Source organism: Prunus dulcis, chromosome 1, assembly GCF_902201215.1.
Source record: "Prunus dulcis chromosome 1, ALMONDv2, whole genome shotgun sequence".
Lineage (NCBI taxonomy): Eukaryota > Viridiplantae > Streptophyta > Magnoliopsida > Rosales > Rosaceae > Prunus > Prunus dulcis.
Window position 1 is genome coordinate 12,763,536 of NC_047650.1, and position 18,574 is coordinate 12,782,109.

Sequence of the window (18,574 nt, forward strand, 5' to 3'; positions counted from 1 at the left end):
AGAGAGATGTGTTGATAGATGAGCTTCTCATAAGTAAGATCCTCCAGCGCCGAAATGTCACAATACAATGCAAATATGAATTGGGATGTTTCCAAATACAACTTGTAATTCTCCACTTGTTTAGTATACTGTATATACACAAAGGACTTTCAACAAGCTCAGGTATTGGTGATATTACCTTCATTAGCTTGCATATCAAAAGTTCCATGATCCTGCGGGTTTCTTTATCTGCAATCTGGCCTTCGCGAAGAATATCAGAAGCCAAGGGAGTGCCACCATAGGGGCTCTATACCAGTGCTAAACCAGCAACTTTGTCTTTCAAATCACACCAGTAGATTGACAATGCAGAACGCCGCCCTCGCTGTGCCCCAGCAGCATCACATGCTTACCGGATCCCCAGTAAAGCTCCTCAATGTATTGCTTGAGTTCCCATCCATTGTGCTCAACAGATGCCTTCATCCAAGAAAACATGTGAAAAGGGAAGACAAATTTCTCAAAACTCGGTCAGCAATGATCACAGAGTAATGACTCGTTACCTCACTCTGAATTTTTGCAATGTGGCAAGCTAGACCCATCTTCGAAAAAAAATTTCTTCGTTCCAATAAAGTATAAGGGCCGTGATTGCTAAAGAGGCCTGGAAAATCAAAGTTCCCATAACTATAGGCACCACAACGCTAAATGTGGATTGAACAGGCGAGAAGAACAAAGTCCAAAGGGAAAAATAAATTTTCTTTACCCGAATTAAGCAGATTGACAAATGAACTAGGCAATATGTGCTTCCCATTCCTGAAGTATATAACATGATATACAAGCAATAGGAATATACAAGAATAGATTAAACAGATATGATAACAAAATTGAACACAGTTCCTTAACAGGTCCAACCATCTAGTTCAGTGGAGCTATTACATTAGCTCGGTACCTTATTCCTGCAAGCAATTCTATTTCTGGAGTATAGCCGTGCGGCTATAGGTTTGTAAAATTCTATTTATGAAGTATAGCCGTGCGGCTATACTCTTTTCGCAAAACACCCACTAAGCACTAGGCGGGTCCCTTTGAAAAAAAAAATTTATATATATAGCTTTTATTTTATATAAAAAGAGTATACGGCTACACGCAACCATCTCTCCAAGGCAACAATAATTGTTTCCGATTGGGGATTTTCTCCTTCATCTCCTTCATTTGTCTCCCTGCTTTTATTGTCACCAATCTCCTCGATCTACCTCATCATATTCTTTCTCCATGATAGACAGTGGGAGCAACTGGAACACCCACAGGTTCTTTCGAAAGGGATGTCCAACTAAATCTGAGCACTTGGCATGATGGGCAGCAAGGATATACAATATTTGATCTCTCTTGTAATCTTCATCACCACTGATTTTAGCATCTAGCCTCAACAACTCTTCCAGTGGTAGAGATGGAGCCATTAATTCGTCAACATCATCATCAAAGTCTCTAAATTGTATGCTTGCAACCCCCAACTCCCCCTGACCTGCAAATCTTTCAGAATTATTCTCTTAGCCCCAAAAATTCCAGCCCTAAGAGCATGTCCACCCCAAAAGGCTAAGGCAAGGGCAAGGCCAAGGTAAGGGCTGCTACTATTCATGTGAATAGTGACAGTCTTGCCTTTTTTGATCCCACCCCAAAAGGTTAGGTCAAGGACAAATACTATTCATTTTACTTTATTTTCTATTTTTTTATACTTAAACCATTAATTTTGATAAGCTTTTTAGATTATATTTTCGGTTGTCATGTATCACTATTTATTATAAAATTTTCACTTAAAATTTAAGATAACATTTTTCGGATTAAATTTTCAAATAAAATTTTCGGATTAAATTTTCGTTGCCACGTATCCATATTTATTATAAAATTCACATCTCACTCATCATACAATTGAAATACCTACTCACTCATCATACAATTGAAATATTCTTGGTCCTCATAGTCCAACACAATGGAATACAAGGACAACTCCATCAATGGCGGAGGCGGTTCCACCGGATCATGACGTGGGATTTTCCTTCGGAGGACGTAATAGTGCCATTATTTCTGACACGGAACGCACCACTAGAACTGACTGCGGCCATTGTTCACTTGAGGAGCCATTTGTAATGGTTTTCCTCTTTTTTGTTTTCCCCTGAATAATCTATTTAAAAAAAAGGAAACTGGAAATGCAAGAAATATATTTATATATATATAATTACATTAAATTGAATAAAACGGTAATTTTTTTTATTTACCTCGTCGCCAAGATTTTGACTTCTTCGAACGTTTGTCCATGACCGTCCAGCTTAATGAATAAGGGGTAAAATGGATAAAAATTCTTATCTTAATGAATCAGGTGAAGCGAAATGCAAAAAAAATGCACCACCCATTATTCGGATATCTCGACAGATTCTTGCCTAGTCCAAAGAGAGAAAATATCCAATTTCATCTCTATCAAATTTTAATTTTAGAATTTAGAAGGTGGATATAATTACGATACAATGGGTTATTGGAGGTCTTTTTTTGTGTGGTTGAAGTTCCAATTCATTGCAATTCCTCAAAAGGGCAGAGAACAATACAAATAAAGACGAGCAAAAACATCTGCCATAAAATCAATAGGAAACAAATAGAAACAAATCTAGCTAAAACTATTACAGTATAGCATGAAGATCATGTTATCGAGCAAAAAAAAACCTAAAATGGCAAAAGCCAACATAAAGGCATATAGCCCACAAAGAGGCATTATGGCCGCATTCGGCATAAAGCCCACATTCAGCTTAAAGCCCACATTAACCATAAAATACATAAAATCAAGCACATGAAAGTTAGCTGTCATTACCAAAGAGAAATTCCAATCCGCCACTAGCAAAGAGAAACTCCAAAATTGTAGATGGACAAACCACCAATCACCAACATGAAGAACCAAACACCCATAGGTCAGAAAACTAAGCCAAATATCCCTCAAAATATAGCCCACTCGAGATTCACCAAACATAAACCAAAATTAACCCAATCAATACATCCAAAAGACAACAGCTAGCAAAGAAAGAATGAGAAAACTCATTCCAGGAGAAAAAGAACCAAGAACCTGGAAGGAGGTGGTGCAAGCACCCGAGCTAGAGCTCTACACAACTTCCAATAAAAAGTTCCAAAACGCGTTTGAAATTTGCAGCTACAAACCAAGGATGAGGCCAGATCAAAGGAGAGGTGAATGAATCTGGATGAGCCATGGATTTTGAGTCGGTATGGAGCAAGACTCACAGGGTAAAGATGGTGGTGATGTGGGAAATCATGCCCATGGTCTTCATCCCACCAGATTGTAAAATAGGGGGAGAAGGAGAAAAGTGTGATTCAAGAGGAAGGAGGAATATGAGGGGAGGGGAGGAGGGGCAGATCACCTCCTTCCCCCCACCCACCTAAAGATATGGCACTGAAGGGGTGGGGAGTTTAATTTTTGGGAGATTCACTATTATACCCAATATAGGATCCCAAATTATAAACGAAACCCTATATGAAATGGACTTTAGAAACACACCCAAAACATATTTACAACATAACAAAAAGGCTTTTAACTTCTTTTAAATTACAAAACTACCATTAATTTCTTAAAACAAACCCAACCCCAAAACCTCATAAAAAAATTCCAAAACACTCAATAGGGCATCATAGTAATTTAAATTAAATTCAATAGGGCAAGCCATCATTTTTTGGGTTTGTTTATAGAAATTAAATGGTGTAAAGTTTATTAATATTATTAATGCTAAGAATGAGCATATGACTAAATATCTCTTTTTTTTGTTCTTGTTTTTTTTGGTTGTTGCTAGGGTTGCCTAAGACTTCCTCATTGGAGGGTCTCATTAGCGTCCTTTAGGAATTGTACCTACCCATTCGCCAATTATGAGTTGGACGCTTTAACCAGCCAGCCACAGATGCTTGAGTTAGTGGGGATCAAAGCCAGCCGCAGATGCTTGCGTCAGCGGGGATCCCTGTAGATCGTGAATAGCCAAATTCCAATTGAAATGAAATCTTTAGGATAAAGTATATTTTATATAGTATAAAAAATTTATGCAGACAAATGAATATAATCCACTCAACGTTGTACTAGCACTAGATGCCATTTTCATTCCCTTTTAATTTATTGTTTTCTATCTAATAGCCGAAAATAAATTATCTCAAAGCCGGAAGGATATATAAACATTATTGAGATTCTGAACTTTATTATACTTTATAATGGCAGGTTACATGTGCACTATCTTTGTCTGCAACGACTTGTCTTGTGCTACGGCTGACGCCTATGGAAAGAAACGGAGAGGTGGTTCTTTTTCAAACTACGTGTATACATATACCACTCATAATTTATCTATTATACATATATGGTGACTCGATTCTTCGACGAACCACAAAGAAACCTGCAGAGGGTCTGTACATTGAGGATCTCCTTATCATAGTTATGTTAAATTCCGGCAAATCAACCCGACTGGCCTATCGATAGGGTTAAAAGCAGCAACTCAACCTGCAGTCCCATCAAAGCATAGCTGCAATTTGGCAATAGTGTTTTTATTGGCTCAATTACACCAAAGCAGATATCACTATGTTCTTAAGTTCTTGTATCTTGGCATGCTAGTCAAACCTGGACCTGGTAAACTTTGGATGCAGATGAAAGCCAACTGAAGTCTCAGACCGATGACCACCCTATCAAGTACCTTTCAGGACAAAAGGAATAATTCGTTCTGTTGCTTAGGCATCATAAGGTGCAACTTCAGCTTCCCCAGCATGCACAATTGTACAGGATTCTTGTATACTGAGACCTTTGCAGCATTATTACCCAATAAAATGACATGCAAAATGCTGAAGGCTTCACCTTTATCTACTGCAAATTGCCACTCTCTCATTGATATGTGGAACCAGTCCTTTCTAGGAGACTGGGTTGCTTTAACTTCAATGAACTCTGTACTGTCTTCCTTCTCCCCTACAACTATGTCATAGGGAAGCCCAGTTTCATTGCATTCATTAACCCACTTCACAACTGACTTTCCAGCTTTTGAAATCAAGTATTTGAAAGCAACAAGCTCACCCAGTCTCCCGGTTAGCATTGCATCTCTTCCACTGGATGTACCATATCTAGGCTGGTCTCTCTTGCTAAAATTAGGAAATGAACCCAAATCGGGAGAGTCAGAAACAAAACCTACATTAATAGGATCAAATTCAGTATGCATTCCATTTCCAGTCTCATTGCAAGCATAACCAGAATGTTCTTGCAGATCATCGGAGCCTGGCAAAACTAAAGCTGCAGATGTCATTGCTGAATCATCTTCAATGGTCCAATTAATGTCAACTGAAACAGAATGTGCAACTGGTGCCTGTGTCTTGGAAAGATTTGCATCAGTACAACCAAAACCTGGTGCAGTTTTCCAATCAATAGGTGGCCAGTTAATTACTTTCCTTTTGGATTCCCAACTGTTTTTCTCATTTACTTCTGTAAAAGTAAAACTTTTTGGGAGTGACTTATAATTGTCTGTCAATGAAGTCACAGATGACAGGGACCAAACAGATTCTTCACCAGAAAGCTTCGGTACCTTTTGGCTGTTTAAGATAAAAAATTCTGTCTGCTCCTGAGTTGAACCTGATTCAGCCATTATTGTGATCATATGAAGGAAATTTGCCAAGTGTAATTCTGGATTTCCGTCAAAAAACAAACGAGAAAGCTCCACAAATAACGCGTGTGAATCCGGTTCTTGGGTTGTATACAAATTGCTACCCTGTATTAATAAGACGAAAATATATAAGGTTAGGAAAGAGAGAGGTTTCTATGTCCACATCATGCAAGTATCATAATGGCTTGGTGAAAAATCTTCCGATGTTCCAAAACAATATTAAACAACATTTTATTAGAAAGAGAATTTGATTAAAAAGGAGATTAGTCTGTATTCTTGGAAGACAGTTTTTATTTACTATTTGTTTTCTGGCCAGAGAAGTAAGACATGTTTGTAACCAAACATGATACGATTTCAAATGCTAATTTGTTAACATTGTAAATATCAGTGTTTTGAAAGGTGAGGCTTAGGCGTGCCTTGAGGAACGAGTTGAGGTTAGGTGGTCAAGAATCTCCTGACCCATGGCTCCGTTGAGCAGTTTCCCAGAAATGAGAACACTGCAGCTAAAGCTTGAGCCCTGATTGTGACCAAATTATTATTAGTACCTTAAGACAACTAGCGCCGTTTCAACTTTCACCCAACAGCCCAAATTGTTTGTCTTTCAAGAAAAACCATGTATACAACCACTTGGAAGGTTTTTATTTTTTATTTTTTATTATTTTTATTTTTTTTCAAAAATAAATAAATAAAAAAGAATCCATAACCGCTTCTGCTCTCCTCCACGAATAGAATCCAGAACAAAATTAACAAACACCAAAATGTCTCCTCTTTTTCTCTGTTCGTTACACCTCCCAATTCTCTCTTTGACACCACCTTCAACATCTCCTTCTCCAACTCAAGGTCATTTCTTCTTCTCTATTCTCCATGTCTCCTTGCCTCTGTTAAGTGTTCTTTGTTATAAGTTAGAGCTCCCAACCTCTGTTCTTGATACTTGATAGCAATAACTTGGAAATTTTATGTTGATGCTAAATGATTGTTAATGTTTCTTAAGCTCCCAGCCTTCATATTAAATGATTCATTCCAGTGGTTAGTTTTAACTATATAATTGTTAAATGTTTAAATTAGTAAAATTTCAATTTTAATTAGCTCAGGTCCAAAGGGCACACACCTGAACACTTACGCTTACGGCTCACCTTGTGAAACACAAGAGGCCTCGCCTTTGAAAACATTGGTAAATATAGTAATCCCAACCAACTTGTAAGTCAGTTTGCATTTTGGTATAAGCATATAAGCATTAGGAAATACACACACACTCAATGAAAGATAAAAGAGAATACCTGCAGAAGACAGCTACATCTTAGCCTCTTATTGGATTTCCTGCCGGAACTCTTTATAACATTCTGATAAAACAGCTTTTCAACAACAACTACTTGCAAACGATTTAAGATATCAAATCCAGACTGCTTGAGTTGTGCATATTTATCAGGGTGTACACTTTGTAAGTAGCGCTGTACATATGGAAGAGCCCAATCCATCAATGCAGCTTTTGTGCTACAATCTGCCAGACCATAAAATATTGCCTCACGAGTTACAGCCTGCATATAAATGCACAAAGTGGAAAGATGAGAATTACATTTCTTCTCAGTTGTACAGTTTTATAATTATTTATTTTCCACATTCATTTTATTGATTAACAATATATGGCATCCTAAATCTTGTAACACCCGATCTTTACAATGCAGAATCTCATAGTGACAATGCATGGGAAAATGTAAAGAATACCTCTGAAAGTGCAGGAATCCCTAAAGCTTTCAGGAGAATGGAAACTTTTTTAAATAGCATCTCTACATCAGCATTACTTAGTTCACCAAAGTATAGAAAATCAACGTCATCCAAATGCATAAACTGCTTTCTTAACTCAATATCATCACACCAGAACACATGACCAAAGGAAGGATGTAGAGAAACCCACTTATCTTGAACAGTAGGAAGCACCGTACATTCAATATTTGTAAGAGAATCTTTCAAGTAAACAATATCCTCAGCACTCAATCCTGACTTCAGTCCATCAGTCCATTTCAGGAATACTTGAAAAACCTGCGACAAGGAAGAAACAATTAGATCACTGTGCAGCTTGTGCTACTTATAATATATCTCTAAACTTAATTACTTACGGCATTAGCTGCTTGTGAAGGCAAAGCAATATTTGATAAATCTAGCAGAACCCGAAGGTAGCTACGGAGAGCTGGGATCTCATGTACTCCACACCCACCAACAAAGAAGTCGTGAAGGCCTGGGTAGAAATTACTCAGCATCTTATTTAAGGGAATATGATTAATACCTGTTGAGCTGTACTGAGGACGGATCCCCTTGATATGGTTAACGAAGGAAGTGGAATCATCCCAATATACTTCTTCAGGGGACAAAAATATACCAGACACCACATCCTCATGACTGAAGCTGGATTCATATGGAACAAATATGAAAGGTCCAGGATGGAACTCATCGGTAATTCTCTGATTCGAAGGAGCCATTTCATTCCAGATTAATGAGTAAATTTTGAACATTTGTGCTAGGCTGGGACGGAAGATAAGTGTGATTTAAAATATGCAGAACCATGCAAAATTAAACAAATAAATAGGAATGGATCCGCACAAACATGAGAATTTCATATGATCTGGAGCAGATATTGAAACAGTATCAAATAGCATAAAATTTCACAAGTCTACATTCAACATAGAGGTTCGCAAGACTACACTTGAAACAGAATGTGCACTAATTCTGATTTTATTTATTAAGCAAAAGACACCTTATCCCTTCTGACAAAGCTTTTAGAAACTAAATTGAGAGAATACGATGACTTGGTAGAGAAAAGCAGAAGGCAAGAAGATAGATAATACACCCCAACATGAACCCCAACAAAGTTTTCATCTATTATAAGGATAAATTGATCTACCATTCAACTTCACTCACTAAAACTGCTTTCTGTTTCGAAATGCTAAAGTTAAAGCAAAGTTGAGATAAGTTTCCCAAACGACCAAAGGCATGCTTAAGGACAGCCAGCTAGATGCTATTAAGTAAATATGCCAAAATAAAACATAACAAAGGGGATCTTAGACACTCATAAAACAAGTCTCTTTGAAATTGAATACATCCTTTGTCAAGATGGCAAAACTTCATCAAGAGACCACACACATCATCTGCTTTATTAGCCACCTGCATGGCGTCGAATTGCACTTTAACATTAACCCAGTGACATGTGGCTGACATCAGTAAACTCTGCTTAGTAAGTCTATGAAAACATAATGCATGTCTACGCAGAGCTGCAAAAACTTTAACTATTCTGTAATAAAATAAAATACATTGATATGAAAGAGAATTTCTGTCTATGAGCAACCAAATGATACTATAGAACAACTGCTTTTGGTTTAAACACTTCATATTTATTTTGATCCAGTTGTATTGATGATATTGGTGAATCCCATAAAGATAGAGACATCCAGTATAAAAAACCAATTGATCTCGCTTCCAGAAAAATGAGGAAGAAAAAAGAAAAGAAATACCTTGCTCTGAATGGGTTCTCCCATCTCCATAGTTTCAAAATCTCAAAAACATCACCAAGAGAAACTCTCGTCTTAAACCCAATATCACTTGCGAACTTTCCACTTCTCACCTGTTTCAAAAGGAAAAATGTAGATATGCCAAAAACAATATTTGAGATTTTCATATAGCTGAAACTATGATGCATAATGGTCAGATGAATAATGGAAAACTGAAACATAAATTATCATCACATCACACAGAATCAAACAGTAATATCTAGATCTGAGCATGGTTCAGGCCGGCTCGGTTTTGGGCCCAATGAACAGAGCCACGTGTAATATGACATGTAAAAAAAATTTAAGTGGCAGTCCAGTTCGATTTTCTGCCATTTCTGGAGTAATCAAATAGGCCTGAAACCGGTTCAGCCGGTTTTCTTGCCGATTTCCTTTATTTTTTAAGCTTAAAAACCAAACCAAACCGCCAGAACCAGTCCAGTTTGGTTGGTTTGATCGGTTTTTCTTTATATTTGTTCGGTCGGTTGTATTGCTGCAGCATGTTACCCTAAACCCTAAACCCTTGTCGAGGACAAGTACATGACCTAATGTTGAGGATATTAAGTCCTACATCAGGCATTCTAATTTCAAAGCATTGCATCACAGCATATAAAATCCCGGGTTCTCCACTCATTACCAATTAATTTCAGGTTGGGACTTAAATTCAGACATTTCCATATGCACTATATTAAATACCCTGTGTATAATATATTTTTTTTAATCATGAAAGAAGATAATTTTGAGCATTCCATCTCCAACTAACCTTTGGAACAGAAAATGGAGCAGATGTACCCAGAATCGAGCGCACTGGATCACAGTTGTGATATAAATCCTTGGGGTAGTGAAGTTCATCATCCATTGTTGATACCACCCATTGCGCATCACAGATGCAGCTTATAAATGAAGATCTGAAGGGCTGTCTATCTGCTACAGATTTAGAAGTGCAGTAACCGGTCGTTTTATCGCTATAGCAATCATCCCATAATGTATCAAGAACCTCTAGGAGATATTCACAACCTTTTTTGTTGTTCTCTCTGGACAATAGGGATAATAGTTGGACTAATTCAGGTGACTCCCAATCTGTGGCATTCAGTCCAAGGGAAATGCTGTCCTTGTCCCAAAACAACTTCTTCAAAAAAGAATCAGATAAACTATTAATTCCTTTCTCAACTTGAACTACTTTCACAAAATCCGTGATGCCAATTTTCTGGAAAAACTCCCTCCACTTCATCAGTCCATTTGGGAGTGATCTAGTGGTGGGATGCTTCAAATAGGAGATGTCAACCTCATGCCAAACCATATCCACCCCATTAATTAAATTATTTATGTCCACAGGATTTCCAAATGCTGCACTGAAATGAACTGATGCTTCAGCAGGTCGTTTAAAGCCATTATTTGTTAGTATATAAGCTTTATTTCGTAGTTCTGAGATTATGTATTCCTTTTCAACTCGACAATTATAGCAGCTCGACTGCAGGTGAACCATTACAAAGCAAATATAATCAGTCATCAAATTCTTATCCCTATCTGTAATCCTGCCATCAGATATTGCCGGCAAGATACGCACCTTGATAATTTCATGTGCGGACAACTGTTGGACACCAATTCTACGAAGCATACTTGTGACTTTTTCAACTGTCGTCACATTCATGTATGACACGTCAGCACATGATGCAAAAAGGAAGCTAGGACTTACAATCTGAAGGTTAGCATACAAATCTGGAAAAGACTCAAGTCCATGCTGACCCTCAAACCCAGTCTTTAAGGCATCAAAATGTAACCAAATTGGGCCTTTATCCACTGCAACATATGTACCGTCTGAAAGAGGAATAAATGGAATTTTTCGAAGGTTTTCTATGAATTCCATTTCTACTCCTGAGTCAAATGAAGCTTCCACAGAAGAATTGAATGACATTGCATAAAGTGAACTTAGCCAAGAGGCAAGCCAACTCTCTCCCATTGATTTGAGGCCATTTTGTGTATGACATAAAGAGTCCACAATTTGAAGCAAAACTTTGGGTCCATAGTCCACAATACCTAGAACCCTTGCAAGTGGATCCGGCACAACTATATTTTTATCTAAGAACCCAAGTCCAAGATGCTCTTGCAGTAAGTCATCAGGGAGAAGCAAACGAGCCTGTTTATTCCAACCTCTTAGGACCCTGCACGGAGGAACCCATTCATTATTTCCTCCTTCCAGGAGTAAGCAATTCGACACACGTAATTTTGAAATAATCAATCGCGGAAGAGAAGAAAAGAAACCATGCACATCCCCGACAAGCGGAACAAAGGACATATAAGCTGTCACAGCTCTCCCGGGATTCTCTTTAAAGCACGGAAGAGCACAAAAAGATCTCTCTGCGTTAACAAACAAACCAGGAAATTCGGACAATAGCCACTGGTTCCAGGGACTATCTCCATTGACTTCTTCTCTAGACAATGGAAGAACAAAATCACCCTGAAGAATAAACTTCAGCCCATATGTTCTAAGAGGAAGAAATGCAAAAACAGGCTGTGGGGCAATATCAGGACAATAATCGCCATTATCTGATTCCTTCAATGTAAATGCTATTGATATTTCTGTTGTTTGTACATCACCACGAATAAAATCTGCTTGCAATTTCTGAGATACTACAAACCATGTCATTTTCTCTTTCCCATGTGAAATCTTAACGATACCATCTCCCACAATATCCTTTCTCATGACCGTAAGTGTATCATCAAGCAAGTTTCTAAACTTAATACACTGGAGGCGGTGGAGAAAGAGTAGTAAAGAAGGATGAAGATCTGAAAACATATTAATTACACTTTTCATGACAGTTCTATCTGATAAAATAGATCTGAAAGGAAGAACAATGCAAGTGTTCCAGCAGTTCCAATCCGCTTTATCATTGTCACTCGATGCCAGGCTACTAAACAAGTGAATACTGCGAGGAGGTACAACTGTGGGCAGAATTAAACCAATCTGACCCTCACTTATATCAAACTTGATATGAAACCCATTGGAATGAATTTCTGGAGCATCTGTAACCTGCAGAAAGACAATCACATATTAGTGAAACCTTATTATCAATAAAACGTATGTTGAATGAAAATTTTCTGGGTAGGGATGGCGGAACGACATTGAGAGAGAGAGAGAGAGAGAGAGAGAGAGAGAGACAGACAGACGGACAGACAGAACGATAACTACAGTATTTTTCACAACCTACCCGAAATACTGATTTGAAACCAATGCCCTTCTGCCCTATATATCCAGCTTTAGATCCTTTCTTGGTTGAATTTCCAACATCACAGAGTGCCCTAATGTTCTGGGCAGAAAAGCCCCGTTCATTGTTTAAAACAACAATACCTGACTCTTGAAGAATGAATGTTAGAGTTGGTTCCACATTTGTTGGGTAAATATTATCATCAGCATTTTGCACCTGAAGCAATAAAGAAAAATTAGATGCATTTAAAACATGACAAACTTATAAGAGGATTATTTTCAACTCCAGACTATTATTATAGCATCATATCAAGATTTGAAGAAAATTAAAATGGTAGTTTATTGTATCAGCAATATATTGCTAATGAGAAAATGCTGCAGATAAAAAGATTCAAAAAGGATAAACAGATTTCAAACTCAAATAACAGTGGTCTTGCAGATATTGGTTTGTCAGTCCATTATATGTAACACCACATCAGTAATAAAGTAAAGATCGTATGTAAGGCATAAATAATATTCTACAGTAAAAACATCCAAATGTCAAAGTTCCAAGCATATGCGCCAGGTGCAAGGACAGACCATAGCCACGGCTCACCTGAGCTGCAGCCCACCCCAATCAAGAAACTGGAGATTATCTCATGGATGATCAAAATCAAAAGACTTCTGCTAGATTACTGTTTTTTTTTTAAAAAAAAAAATTTATAAAAGGAAACAGAATTTTATTGCAATTATGACAATAAAAAAACAGCACAAGGTGGTGAAAATGGCCACAATAGAAGTCTAAACAGCGAAATAGCAGTTAGACCAAGCAAAACAAAAAACTTCTAACAAAAGAACAAAACTTAAAACAAACTTTGACTGGAAAGCTAGCGGATGGCTGCATTCCAATCCAGCCAAATACTCCTAAAGGACATATCTATAAAGTCTGTAGAAGTCGAAGCCTATAGTGAGGAACATGATCTAACTTTCTCCCATAGCTTCTCCGTTTCGCGACAAGTACGGTCCTAAAAAATCAATCTATTTCGTTCCAACCAAACCATCCAGATGATTGCCAATACAATACAATCCCATAAAACCTTGGCTTTCTTCCCATTTCCTTGAAGATTATGCTTCTCAGACAAGGAGGAACAGTCCCTGTAAACAACCCAGCTAATTCCGAATTCCCTAAACAGACGCAGCCACAAATTCGAGTTCACCCAGCAATGCAAGAAGAGATGAACCACCAATTTTGAACATCCCTTGCAAAGAATGCACCAATGAGGGGAGAAGCAGGAATTGGGTCTTCTTCTTTGAATCATCACACGTATATAAGCCTTCCCATGGGCCACAATCCAAGAAAAACCCTTCTATTTGGGGAGGCTTTAAAAAATGTGTATGTGGTGTGGGGATTTGGTTATGCATGTGTATGTGTATGACTTTCTGGGTAAGAATTAAAATCTATGTTTTCAGATCGGCATGCGACAAATTACTCACCTGGAACATCGGTTGACAAGATAGTAAGACGTGATAACTGATCAGACAGAGGAGTCCACTTAATATTCAAAACAAAGTACAAAGTTCAAAGCTCAAACATTTTAGTAAGTACTCCAAGGAGTCATTAAAAATGTACCATGATATATCATAGACTACCCAGTTAAGAAGTTGTATCCATACATACTCAAGCAAATAGACACACAGACAGAAATATTTTTTTTAAGGGTTTCACAGGCAATCTATATCTATATCTATATATATATATATATATATATGTATACATGCAAGCATCTACAAATGTAGTCAATTGTTAAAAAACCAAAGAAAAAGTAAATAAAATTTCACCTGGGAATTTAGGATCAGCAACGATGAAAACTGGCAAATGCATAGGACAACAGCAAACACATAAAAGAAGAAAGACAGAGGGGACAACAACCACTGGCGGATCTAGTAAGGAGCCAGTGAAGGCACTAGGCCCCACTCAGTCTTGTTCTACACCCATGAAGGTGTCAAGTTTTCATGGTATTTTCTGTTGAATGGGGGCAAACTGTTTGATAAATTGCCTCAAAGAAGGCAAAGGCGGGGCAAAGGGGCAAAGAAATGGTTGAGACTTGAGCTGCATTAGGCCAAACTTTACAGGTTGTTTCTAGGCCAGAGTTTACAAGTTCTTGCCCCAAGGAAGGATAATTCCTAGATCCCCCAGTGACAACCACAGCATACTTTCCATACGGTTTATTTTATAGTGGAGTATATAATTACACTAAGCACAATGAAAGAAACAAAGAACGTAGCCTCACCAGCTCAAGAAGAAAATGAGAATCCTGAGAATACAATTCCTCTGAAAGGCAATGCAGAGCTCTCCCTAAGCGGGCATGCTGCTTCTTTAGGATGCTACTTCCAACATTTGATAGGCTTGAATCTAGACCAAATTCATCTCTCCTGATTGACTCAATTACGAGGACTGCATCTTCAAGTTCATTAAGTTCTGTAGAATGCTTTGAGCCACTGCTAATTCTAGCTTCAGAAGCTTCTGCACCACTAATCTTTATACAGGGTTCAGTACATTCACCTTTCTGCTCATCTACCCCAACAGATGCACCAATACTCCCTTCAGAAGCGGCAAGCGTATCAGACACATCCTGCATATACTTTGAGCCTGACCCGGTTTCATATCTAACAGCATTGAAGCATGTAGCCCCAGACATGAACAAATCAGTAGTGTCATAGGAACAAAATTCATTGTAATCATGAATCCACTCCACTATACCAAGAGATAAGCCAACTTCATGAATCATGAGACGCTGCTCTGTCTGGTTGCACTCACTCAAAATGGCTGAAGCAGCATGTTTGAAAATAGATCGCATCCCTGAAAGCAATACATCAGCAGCAAAACTACGAAATTCTGCAGGTAGATAGCCAAGACAATCAATGATAAATCTTGATAAAACAGGTTCACCAGTATTCATCTGGGTTACATCTCTGTGTAATTCATTACAAAATTTACTAGTAGAACCTTCACCAATCATTTGCTGTCCACACAATGCTTCTCCTTGACTTAGAAAATTCTTATTGCCATGTATTTCCATATTGTCTACATAATTCTTCAAAATGACTTCAAATGCATGCTGTACATGAAGTTTCAGAAGGGACACAGGCACATGCTTTTCTCCCCCAAATAGTGCAAACAGAGAGAGCATTTTCACTGCTGTTTGGAAAGAGGAGCCTTGAAGTACAGCTTCCAAGAATGCATCTACAGTAGATGAATGGTCTAACCGAATTACTTTCCCATCTTTGGTCACCAAACACAACAATTCATCCGTGTTGACTTCATTCAATAACCATGGTACAAGAGTACCAAGATAGGGAGCAAACAAGAGGTCCCAATGTGCCCATAAGTTTAAATCAGACATCATTGGTCCCCTGAGTAGGATTTTAATTGCATCTTTGGATGTAACAGATTCATGGGTCTCTGCTGTCTGGCCAATGTTAGCATTCACCAAAGTGCTCCTAAATGTGTCATTCTTACAGTGTTCTGGTGACTCCATGCCGTAACTAGTTCCACATAATGTCATTGAAAAAAGAACACGTTTGGAAATTGCAGTGTTTTTATGCTTCCCCACTAAACTTAGAAAATCTTCTACCGAACCATTTTCGATGGTTTGGAAACCAATCGATGGGAACTGCTTCCTAAGCAGTAAAGGAATATTCAGTTTGGTAATCTTTTCATCCTCCCATAAACTATTTAAAGCTTGAGATACTAAAACAACCAAATGATCCTGGGGCATGCAAACCTCCAAAGGGCACTTCCCATTTCCATCACCAGTCAAGAACTTGCACAGCTCATGTGGCAGTAGACAGGAATATTTTTCTAAGAAAATTAGAAATTCCCCAAAACCAAGGCATCTAAATTCCTTGACACAAAATTCTTCCACCAACCAAAGCTCACAATTGCAAAGCTTTCTGAAAAAGATAAACATCTTCTCCTGAATTGTTTTACCATTGATGGGCATTCCATGATCACTCTCAAAAAACGTCGCAACTTTCCTGATTATGTCTTCAACTGAAACACCTGTGAAGTCTAATCACAAAATACAATAAGCAACACCAGTTTCATGAGAGGATGAACATGTGAACGGCCGAAAGGGTGTCAAACTAATTGGATCATTTTACACAGCGAACTTGCTACTGACGGACTAGGATATGCAGTCATGGCAGTGAGGACTAGCTAGTCACACACAACAACCATCTTTCCTCAATAATGATTTTATTTATTTATATATGCTGGCTCATTATATACTTTAGTTGACTATTTGTATTGGAAATGGGAAAAACAAACCGATTCACTTAGAATTTCTCTGTTTTTCTCTTTTTTGATACCCAGAAATCCACCAATCGGCACACAGCTTAAAACTGGGACCCCCCCAGCCCCCTGGGCGGGGCTTTGGGAGGCAGGAAACACTAGCAAATATCTAGGTAGTACTTTTTGGGGTTTCAAACCTCAGACCACATGGGAGCAAACCGTGGGCCTGACAATTCCCACGTTGGTAGAATTTCTCTGTTATTGCATATAAACAGATCTATAATTATTTCACCTTGGTAATCAAATTCAAAGGTGAACATAGAATTGACACCACTCTTTTTCAAACCAAAGGCTAAGTAGGGCCCAACTTTGTAGTTAGATAACCAACCCATGGCCAATGAGATCAAAGAGTATCATTTCTAGAAAAATGAGATTGGCTGCTATTGTCCCTCAACAATGAGAAATTATAGAATAGTACTGTATCACCACGTCAGCTGGTGATACTCCCACGCAAAATACGCCATGTGTCAATCTTTTTTAAATAAATTTGATTTTTTACAAGCTGTATTTAAAAATTTACATATAGAATAAAATTTTAGAAAGACAAAACAAAAGACAGCATAACCACACCCAATTCCCCCACTCCCCCTGCTTGCTGTCCCCTCTCTCTATCTCTATAAAAATCTGCAAGATCTCTTAAACCATGGGAGCAGAAAACAAAACCAATATCATATATTCTAAGTATGTAAGGAGTATCCATCACTTAAACCCAGTTCGATAAAAATCTAAATCTTCAACTTGGGTTTTCATTTTCAAGCATAGCTCAAGAAAAAAAAGTACACTGTAAACTGGGTTGGTGTTTTTTGTCTTAATATGTATCAGGAAGTGAGTGATGGAGGAGGAGAAGGAGAATCTTAATCCCTTTGGTAATATTGTGGAGAAAAATCAGCCCAAAAAAAAGGCATTATGATTCTCTTTGCACGTCGATCCAATGAAATAGAGATATGGTTGTTGTTTATGGAATAGAGCGATGGACAGAGGAAGAAAATGACAGGGAGGGCGCATCAGTCAAGGGAGCCAGGGTTGGGGTGGGCGGTGGTTCTTCTGCCTTTTGGATATTCTTATTTTCTCAATTTTATTTTAAAGATAAAAACATATTTAAAGTCCAGCTGTAAAAAAAAAAATTTAATTATTTAAAAATAATAATAATACGTGGCATATTTTGAATGGAAGTATCACCAGCTGACGTGGTGATACGGTACCATTGTATAATTTCTCCTCAACAACTAGTTGACAGGACTGGTACACCAAAGACACTTGCAGATTATGCAATGGTGGCTCCAGAATCTCTGGTATTAATCACAATATTCTCGCAAAACAAGGCATAAATAAAACCATGTGGCACTTCAGTATTTATTGGAATCCTAATTTCTGGATTAAAATAAGAGAACCTTACCATTGATCACAGCATTGACTTTCTCTTCCATCGCTTCTCCTCCGGTGACTCTGAAGACTTGACCCCTACCGACAGGTCCACATCTACTTTTCTGGGGCATTGGTACTTTGTCCGTGCTCTGTTGTGGCTGGGCCTCAACTGGAAGTAGTTGAACAGATGTGTAGGACTGAGCAGGGTACCGAACCAATTTCTGGGGATTCTGTGGAGCCAAAGATGATACAGCCTGTTGGAGTTGAGAGCAGTCCTTACAGACGTGTCCGGCTTGACCACACAGAAAGCAGACTTTTGATTCAGAAGGAGATCCTCCGGATAACCCTTTGTGTATGTTGTTCTTCTGACTCGTTTGGAGGACCTTCCGCCTACTACGGACTCTCTCACGACGTGGATAATACTGTTGATCCTGCTCCATGCAGGCTGCCATAACATCGTCATTATCACTAGTGTATAAGTATTGTACAGATC

The 18,574-nt window shown here is 38.2% G+C and overlaps 1 protein-coding gene across 3 annotated transcripts in view; it reads right to left on the reverse strand.

The window, feature by feature from the left end:
- Positions 1-4,155: 4,155 nt before the first annotated feature.
- LOC117614045 (protein NO VEIN-like) overlaps positions 4,156-18,574 on the reverse strand; it is a 28,525-nt gene continuing 14,106 nt past the window's right edge. For all 3 annotated transcript variants that reach the window (XM_034342719.1, XM_034342718.1, XM_034342720.1), the window contains 9 exons: positions 18,113-18,526; positions 14,654-16,434; positions 12,388-12,600; positions 9,942-12,209; positions 9,146-9,255; positions 7,757-8,159; positions 7,365-7,679; positions 6,920-7,177; positions 4,156-5,747 (listed from right to left, as the gene is read on the reverse strand). In XM_034342719.1, the coding sequence (XP_034198610.1) occupies positions 4,695-5,747; positions 6,920-7,177; positions 7,365-7,679; positions 7,757-8,159; positions 9,146-9,255; positions 9,942-12,209; positions 12,388-12,600; positions 14,654-16,434; positions 18,113-18,526 (6,815 nt within the window). In that variant the 3' untranslated portion in view covers positions 4,156-4,694. The remainder of the gene's footprint in view (positions 5,748-6,919; positions 7,178-7,364; positions 7,680-7,756; positions 8,160-9,145; positions 9,256-9,941; positions 12,210-12,387; positions 12,601-14,653; positions 16,435-18,112; positions 18,527-18,574) is intronic.